The 9,416-nt window shown below is 49.2% G+C and overlaps 1 protein-coding gene across 1 annotated transcript; it reads right to left on the minus strand.

Moving 5' to 3' along the window:
• Positions 1–1,372: 1,372 nt before the first annotated feature.
• On the minus strand, positions 1,373–6,084 carry LOC136521440 (urea-proton symporter DUR3-like). Its single transcript, XM_066515179.1, has 5 exons — positions 5,962–6,084; positions 5,694–5,892; positions 3,720–3,827; positions 2,922–3,584; positions 1,373–2,835 (listed from the first exon to the last, which is right to left on the minus strand). The coding sequence occupies exons 1-5, from the start codon at positions 6,027–6,029 to the stop codon at positions 1,603–1,605; spliced, it is 2,271 nt and encodes a 756-aa protein (XP_066371276.1). The 5' UTR covers positions 6,030–6,084; the 3' UTR covers positions 1,373–1,602.
• Positions 6,085–9,416: the final 3,332 nt, after the last annotated feature.

Here is a 9,416-nt window from a genome sequence, read left to right on the forward strand (position 1 = left end):
ACATCCATATTTTGGAAATATTGCAAAAGAGTTTCATTCCCATAAAACTCTCTCTACTCTCATGAAACTTTTATCATCTCTCTTCATCAGTATGGTGCATATTTAATGCCTATGAAGCTCTGATGAAACCTCCGTTGAGACTGGCCTAACAATAGTATGAAGTACCAAGAAGTATCATGTTCCATTGCAACGCACGGGCATGTTTGCTATTTTCTATTTTATCCACATCCACCACCTTTCGGTTCTAAGTTCTTCTATTTTTTGTGTTTTTCTTATAAATGCCAAAAACAAATAATAATAATAAATATAATACCATGGATCTTTGAACCCTCTTTCTTAAAAAACAGAGATTTTCACCACCAATACACGTAATTTGAAATTTTAATTAAAAACTTATTATAATCTGGTTTAGCCATGGTCCGACTAATGAAATGTAAACTGAAAGCTTGAGCAATTTGTTATTCCGTTCGGCCTGGTACAATTCCCAATGAGGGCTAGCATGTGAAAAATGGAGTGAGAACTCCAGTTGTAATTATCAGCGGACGAACAAGTTTTGAGTTTTGACACGTCAACAACTAACTTCTTGCTGATTTTGATCCAATATTAGAATTGTAACTTTTTATGGGTCTACAAAGAAGTCGTGAAGTTGTGGAACTCATATATTAACTGTACCTGCATATGGATATTAAGAAATTAAAATTATGATATATTTACAAGTAAATATTTCTCTGCTTTGTAATAGGAGAAAAAAATATCAAAAATATATTTTAAATTTGATATTGGATTAATAGGACAATGTCATATTATTGCCAATATTAACTTATATTATTGATGTAATACTCATCTTAAAATAAACTATAGCTTTAAAATTTTGTGCATACACATAAATAGGTATGTATCATTCCGATCACTGTTTTTTCTTGAACATTTGATAGTTTTTTTCTTCCGTTGCAACCCACGGGCATGTTTGCTAGTCTCCGCCAAATGCAAGAATTTTTTCTTTAGAAGTACTTAATGCACGAATCTCAAGATAAAATATTGTGAGTTTGTGACGATAAACATCTATTTTACTGAAGTTGCCTTCGGTTTACACTTTCCCAGACAACATATATGCTGGGTGGGTACAAGGATTTTTGTGTGCAGCTCCCCCGTGTGCCACAGCTGGATGCCTCGATCCATGCCTCGGCGTCACTTGGAGTTGGAGGTGACGACCCTGTACAACGCACCCTCCACGCCTCGTCTGGGAGCACGAGTTGTCATCCTCGGCCTGCTCCTAGCTTTGCAAGGAGCTTCTTTGCAAAATGCGTGACATAGCCGTGTTGTACGTGCACTGGACTCCATAGGTCAAGGTCGCACTGGTGGACTCCATACATCAAGGTTGTGACGTTAGCCAAATATAAGAGCAAGAATATAGACAAGCTGGCTATAGTACAAACTAATCGAACAAGTTTATGGTTCGTTCAGTTCGAGATTTATTGCCTGTACAAACACTACGCGGCATGAGATACACAAAGCTAGCTTCCGCTAGCCTGATACTGATATAGATATATACTGAATCTGCGAATTCATCAATACGGAAGAATATAATGTTAATATTTGATCTTAAGCCCGCGAAAGATCATCTCCATCGTCCTTGGCGACCATGGACGGGCGGTTACTGGATGCAGGATGCACCATCTCCATGGCGCCAAGGCCCTTCTCCTTCTGCATCTCCTGGTAACGCTCCTCCGCCTCGGGCATGTCCGCCATGATGGCCTTGAGGCGCAGGTTCATTTCGTCGAGGCGCTCGTAGACAGCGTCGTTGGTGAACATGCCCTCGCACACCTTGCAGATAGTGTCCCAACTCTCCACCAGCGGCAGGAAGATGATCACCGCCGACCCGACCGTGCCCCACGCGATGGCGATGACAGCCCACAGCGTGAAGTAGCCGACGCTGTACCTCCCCGCCGGTAGCGACAGCACGGGCCACACCACCGCGATCACGGCCGTGAACGCCACGCCCCACCTGATGATCCACCGCTTCGCGTGCACCAGCCGCTCCTCCTTGAGCTCCTCCGCCAGGTCACTGTCGGCGGCGACGCTCTCCACCGTGGTGATCTGCCGGCTGCTCTCCCAGTCGTAGTGTTGCGGCCACGCCAGGCTGCACGCCGCGTGGACCGCCCCGCCCACCAGGATGGACACCAGGTTCCCCGCCAGCATCGGCGCGTTCCGGCCGGTGCTGTCCAGGTCCACGCGCCCGTACTGCACCTTGGCGACCGAGAGCCAGACGGTGACGCCGAGGACGCAGCCCGTGACGGCGCCGAGGATGGCACCCAAGGCATTGGCCTTTCTCCACAGCAGCAGCAGCGCGATGGGGATGACGGCGGAGCCGATGATGACGCCCGTGGCCAGGTACATCCATCCGAGGGAGACGCCCACGAGATTGAGGATGACGGCCAGGACGCCCATGAGGCAACCAAAGGCGAAGACGACGGCCCTGGACACGCGGAGGATCTGCTCGCCTGAGGCGTCCGGGTTGATGTACGTCCTGTAGATGTCGTAGGTGCAGAGGGAGGAGACGGCCACCAGCTCGGCCGAGCCGGCCGATGTTACAGCCATGAAGAGCATGGTGAGGAGCAGGACGGAGCCGGACTTGCCCATGAGCGCGGTGGCAGTGGCGGGCGGGACAAGCCCCTTGGCCGCCTCGGCTGCCGTGATGGGGAGGTCCAGAGCGAGCGCGCCGAGACCCAGCGAGGTGGCCAGGGAGAAGGGCACCGCGAACCATACCAGCCCACCCAGCAGGTACCCCTTGTGCGTCGACGACGGACGGGCAGCGATCGCGCTCATCCAGTAGCCCTGCACCGCGAGCATGACATTACACAAATGGAATTGATTCGTACGTACCATATCCTGATTCCTGAATGTATGTAGATTAGGCTTACGTTGTCGACGAATACGGTGCCAAAATTGCCGACGATGTTGATGATGCCGAAGACGAGGCCTCCGGAGCTGAGCATGGTGAGGTAGGAGCCCTTGAAGTTGCCGTGCACGGGGCCGCACGCCTGGTCCGAGTGCGAGAGCGGGGCGGAGCAGTCCCGCACCGCGCTAGCCACGATGGTGAGGTGGTCGTGCACCACCCGGGGGCTGCCGAGCCGGTGGCTGGAGGTGTAGACGAGGAAGACGAAGACGACAAGCACGACGTGCACGACGACAGAGTGGGTGTAGCTGGCGAGGAACGTGGCCTTGAGCCCGCCCGCGAGCGTGTACACGACGACGCCAAGCGGGATGAGGAAGCTGGCGGCGTAGACGTTGATGCCCGTGAGCACGTTCGCCACGGCGGAGCCGCCGAGCAGCAGCATGGCCGTGACGATGACGTTGGTGGCGAGGCAGAACACCAGGAACACGGCGTGCGCAGCTCGTCCCCACCGTGCGCGAACGATCTCGCAGACGGTGTGCGCGTTGGGCGCTTTGCGCTTGATCTCGATGGCCATGACTCCGAACAGGAGCACCTGGATGGTGGCGCCGCTGGCGTACCAGAAAGGGCCGCTCACGCCGTACTGCCACGCCACGTTCGAGCTCTGCAGGATTGTTGCCGCCCATGTCCACTGCTCGATTCGACGCGTGATCCATTGATCCATTCCATGAATTCATTAGCTAATTCCAACTGCTAGTATGTGACTGAAACTGAAGACAAACAAATCAAGGGAAATGAGCAAGTGTCAGTAGAGTGAGTATGTTACCTGGGAGACGATGACGCTGGCGATGAGGCCAGTCTTGACACTCCGTCCAGCCGTGTTGAACCACTCCGAGGTGTGCTGCGATCCCACATACCGCTTCTCTAGCCACACCTGCAGGAGCACTGGGTTATAATCCTATAAATTGCATGCCACTCGTACATGGATTATTTTTCCTTCGAAATCAAATAATTTGGGATCTTCTTTCTTTTACCCTTATTTCCATAACAAATTGGGCCCTGGATGGAACACATTAATTAGAAAAGAAAGACACACCCAGATAAATTCTTCTGTGAGGTTGAACCTCATCTTATAAATTCTATAAAAAAAATCTCGAATACGTAAAAGATTTGCGCATCATTGTAATTAAGATAAGAATTTAAAAATACAAACAATGCGCTTTTATCGAGGAAATTGTACAGATTCATATGGAAAAAACTCTCCCATAAGAATCTCATGAGTTTCAAAGGTTCTGTCCTTTGTCCAAAGTCAAAACGGTTCTTAAAACTTCATGAGTGACCTTTTCCAGTCTGGGACTCAGAAACATTTATGAAACATATTTGTCATTCTCCTGGAATACTACTTTTAACATTTTACCATGATAAAATATTTGTCTCATAAAAGCAAGTATAAACAAGCGCCCAAATACCGATGCTATATGAGTTAGAGTAGCGTGTCCAAACAAGATGTAGAGTTTGATCCTCAAACAAATTGTCTCGCAAAAAAAAAAGATCCTCAAACAAATTGGAATATGAATGTTTTCATGGTCCGCACTGTAGTGGTCGTACGAGTTAGCAGGCATGATGCAGAGTCTAATTGCAAACCAAATTGAAACGCATGACACAATCATTAAATAAATCTAAGTCTGTCATACCTATACATATACGAGTTAGAGTAGCGTACATCTACGCATATCGCATAGTACCAAGTTCAGTTGTAAGATAGATTAGAATGCTTGGCATAATCGTTAAAACTTTAAGCCGTTAGTCATCTACATAATTGAGCAAAGTTTTAATTCCATTGTAGGATAAATTAGAATGCATGACATGATCGTTAAATCTTTAAGCCGCTAGTTATCCATATAATTGAGCAAAGTTGTAAGTTCCACTGTATCGTACGGATATATTTGCTATTATATCAAAAAGTCCTAGTTACAAAAATAAAAGGAATTCGTGCGTCAGTTATATTTTGTCTGTAACTCTCGAAAGGGACGCGACGAGGACAAACGCAATTTCTGTACGATAGTTTAGCTTTCGTTCTCACACAGTCAAACTTTGATTAAATCTCTTATGTATAATTGGTGCATGGTGCTTAGGCATATATCATATCACGGTCACTGTTGCGGAAAGAAAAACCAAACTTGACTTTAGGAAACGAAAAATAATCCAAAGTCAAATCGGGCGCACGTGCAACTTGGTGCTTCATTCAATTCCGCACACGCATGATCCTGCCCATATTTTCGGTAAAACGGAATCAGGCCACATCGAAATACAAGTCATCAACTGTTTATTTTCTAAGCTCAAATTGCAAAGTCGACGCCTTACATTAGTAGTGGATTAGAGTTAGTTTCGCGTGCAAAGATGAATATTCATTGCATCTCCCACTATTTGAGTTCGTGCAAAAACGCCCCTTAGAGTATCTGTCAGATGCTTTTCTAGATATCACTCTCTAAATCATCATTTCGAGAGTCATTTTTATAAACATCGTTTTCTATATAGAGTTTTTTGAACTTGCTTTTATTGACCTAGGCATTACGAGTGGTAGATTTTCCGAATTTTTCGTGCAAATTCATGCTCTCATTGACATAGTTTTTTTTTTGAAAAAAAAAAGAAAAATTACCACCACACCAATCATGCAAGCTAGCAATGGTCGTTGTGTGTGAAATGCAATGCGCACGCCAAATAGCACCAGAGAAGAATCATCAAGCGAGAGAGTCTCGCACCAGTCATCAGTGTGGGGGGACAAAGTAAATAAAAGTACCAGGAAGGAGGTGAAGAGCGCGAAGAAGGCGCCGAAGCCGAGGACGACGGCGTACCCGACGGCCTGCGCCAGCACCGGCTTCCCGCCAAAGAAGCTGCCGTCGCGGCTGCACACGCCGTCCACCACCGAGTAGTACTCCCCGGCGAAACCCAGCCCCGGCGGAGGGCACGCGCCGGCGCCGCCAGCGGCCATCGTCGATCTGCGGCGTGTGTGAATGATTGAATGAACACACACATGAAGGCATAGTACAGAACCGGCGAGAACGTACAGGCCCGCGCGCGGCGAGGAGACGAGGAGGAGATGGAGGCGGCGGCGGAGCCTCCAAGCGAAGCACATAACGGACGAACCGCCCGTCGTATATAAGGGACACAAACAAAGGCCGCGCGATCGATCGCTGTCGCGACTTCTCGCCAACAGCTCCAGTTGCGGGAATCTTTGACTTGGTTGATATTGTATTCTGCTGAGCTGTTGTTTCTGCCGAGAGAAAACGGGAGCGAGATCCCGCACAGCCCAGCGGGATGCGCTCTTTTCTCTATTGGGCTGTGGAGGTTCGGCCTTCAACGGGCTTGTTGCAAAATCTTTCCCCGACAGTCCTACACGATTCTTGCAGCCCAAAAGCAACTGTTTCTTTTCTGTCTCGTCTATTTATCGATTCTTTCTAAGTGGAACAGATCTACCCCTCTCTCTCTCTCTCTCTCTCTCTCTCTCTCTCTCTCTCTCTCTATATATATATATATATATATATATATATATATATATATATATATATATATATATATATATATATATATATATATATATATATATATATATATATATACACGTCTCTAGACGTGGCGACTTAGCTACAGTGCTCTTCCGATTCCCTCTCACAGATCACAAGTAACCCCCCTCCCCGAGGTTGCGGCCATGCCGCTGGTAACCACGGCGCCGTCGCCGCCACGGAAACGCCACTCCGTCCTCGCCGGCTCTGATTCGCAGCGCGCTCAGCCTCTACTACCAGCGCTGCGTGCTCCAACCCTCCTCTTCCCGGTTCCGGGGCGACCGATGTTGTGCCGTGATAGCACGGGAGCCCCATCGCGGGCAAAACCCTAGCGTCGTAGCCCACGTGACGGTGCGCGCGAGGCCTCGCCCGCCAGCAAATCCAGGTAATATCGTCTCTGCCTTCCTCGGACCCTCGTCCCTCACCTCCCCTTCCTCGCCCGCAGCATCCAGGCCAATCTCCCAGGCGCCCTGCATCGTCCAGCAAAGGTGGGCTTCCGTCATCTACCCCTCCCTCCGTGCCATGCCCAACCACATCACCATGCCCTCTGCATCTTTACCATGCAGCGGCTACGTACCATGGCCTTTGTGAAATCCCATTATTTTTATAGATTTATTTTGGGCAAAAGTTTGTACTGCATAGGTCTTTGCTCCATGTATTATGCTTCTTGTTAGAATAAACTACAGCTTCCTTGTGTGAACACACAGCAAGGTAAGGCGGCGCCGAACTAGCCTCCTGCTGTGACACTGTAGCGCTGCAGGTGTAGGCGCCGTACGGCTCACATGCACACTGTAGCCACATGCAGAGGCCGGCGTAGAGTCAGTCCTGTATGTTATCTAGTTACTGTTATAACATGTGCGTTGTACTAGGACTAGATGTATATAGTTGTATAAATAGACTACCACGACAACTCAGTAAAGAGAGTTCAGATTTGCCATCTCCCAGACAGGGCTTCGCCCAATGCTGGTATCTTGTACTGTGCGTGCATGCTCTGTTCTCTCTTCTTCTTTAAGCTCTAGCCATAGTGTGTGGGGACGGACAACGCTTGTTCGTGGTCGGCACGGCTAGTGGGTGCTCAGCAACACTAGTGGGTGCTCGGCAAGTCTGGTGAGTGGTTCACTCACCTAAGCCGGTGATTCTGTGGACCAACAAGTGGTATCAAAGCCATACAAGCGTCGTCGCCAGAATAAACCGCTGGCGATGACGGGCGGTTCAGAGATGGGCGACAGCAGTGGCACTGTTGTGGCTGCCCAGCCACGACCGGAGGTCGTTGTTCGCACGGTGCGGGAGGTCAGCGACACCAATTGGCCGACACTGACTCGCACCAACTATGGAGAGTGGTCGGTGACCATGAAGGTCAAGCTCAGAGCCCGATGGCTCTGGAATGCTGTTGACAAGGGCACCGACAATGAAGAAGATGACATGTCAGCGTTGGAGGCTATCCTCGCTGCTGTATCGATGGAGTACAGGGAGCTGTTGGGGGCGAAGAGATCGGCTAAGGAGACGTGGGAGGCTATTGCGGCGATGTGCGTCGGTTTCGACCGTGCAAAGAAGGCGACGGCCCAGCTTCTGAAGCAGGAGTACGCCAACCTCAAGTTCAAGAATGGTGAAATGGTGGAAGACTTCTCCCTTCGTCTGTAGACGCTCATCAGCAAGCTGAAGAGCCACGATGTCACCATCGACGAAGAGGAGGCGGTCTCCAAGTACCTCCACTCCGTGCCGGCAAAGTACATCTAGATCGCTCTCTCCATAGAGACGATACTAGACTTGTCCACCCTCACCATTGAGGATGTGATAGGTAGTCTATGGGCGGTGGATGAGCGTCTAGAGCAGGCGACAGCAACGAAGGACAGCGGGAAACTCCTACCGACAGAAGAGGAGTGGGCTGCTCGGAGGAACTCCGGGAAGGCAGCCTCCTCCAGCCATGGTGGCGATGGCAAGTGCCGTGGTAAGGCTTCTTCGGAGAAGAAGCAGGTCGACCCCAATGCTGTCGGTGTTGTGGGAAGATGGGCCATTGGACACGGGAGTGCCCAAACCGCAAGCAGGAAAAGAAGGCTCAGGTTCACCTGGCGCAAGCCGATGATGAGGATGAGGCCACTATCCTAATGGCGATGTTCTGTGCACTGCACGATGTCGAGGCCGAGGAGAGGGAAAAGGTGACAATGGTGGAAGGACCTGGGAAGGCTATGAAGACTGTCAACCTCGACGAACCACGCGCCCAAGTCCACCTCAGACGTGTGGGCGCCAACCAGGAGCAGCGGTGGTATCTGGACTCTAGTGCCAGCAACCACATGACGGGCTCCAAGGAATCCTTCTTCGAGCTCAACGACGATGTTATCGGTACAGTGAAGTTCGGTGACGGCTCACGGGTGGCAATCCAAGGGTGTGACACTGTGGCAGAACCTCCTAAGAAATTGGGCCCACGAGCATCTATCGTTGTCTCAACAGACCTCTGATAGCGTACATGAGTTCCCAACAACTTAACAGGTTTGTCGGGTGGCCTCGGGAAACCCGAATCATCCACGAATCTTTTTCGAATAGGATCCCAATCATAGACATTGCAGATTACAACAGTTTATTCAAATATATATATCAGAGTAAAAGATAGCGGAAGTCTTAAGATAACATAGTTTACAAAACCAGTTGTTTCAAACTTACAATACCATAAGTGTCATACAACCATAGTAGTGGGATAATATTACATTAACATTATTTATCATACAAACTAGTGCCTTGTCCAAAGGCCATTCATCATTCCTCATCATCATTGACTTCGAACATAGACATGCAGCAGGGACCAAAACAAGCCTGCGCATGCGACTCACCTGCAACAAGGGTTAACAAACCCTGAGTACTAAGGTACTCAACAAGACTGACCCGACATAAAGGGGGTGAAATACTTTAGAGATGTAGGAGTTGGGCAAGGTAAGGATGTAGCAAGATTCAAAAGTTCTTTGCCA

Source organism: Miscanthus floridulus, chromosome 18 (genome assembly GCF_019320115.1).
Source record: "Miscanthus floridulus cultivar M001 chromosome 18, ASM1932011v1, whole genome shotgun sequence".
In the NCBI taxonomy this organism is placed as follows: Eukaryota; Viridiplantae; Streptophyta; class Magnoliopsida; order Poales; family Poaceae; genus Miscanthus; species Miscanthus floridulus.

Bases quoted from the DNA above. Each gene is read 5' to 3' on its own strand.
- LOC136521440 (XM_066515179.1), bottom strand. From the start codon at position 6,029: ATGTGCTTCGCTTGGAGGCTCCGCCGCCGCCTCCATCTCCTCCTCGTC. The intron at 5,893-5,961 runs GTACGTTCTCGC...CACACGCCGCAG, and splicing joins TCCTCGCCGCGCGCGGGCCT to ATCGACGATGGCCGCTGGCG. The intron at 3,585-3,719 runs GTAACATACTCA...CGAATCGAGCAG, and splicing joins CCAGCGTCATCGTCTCCCAG to TGGACATGGGCGGCAACAAT.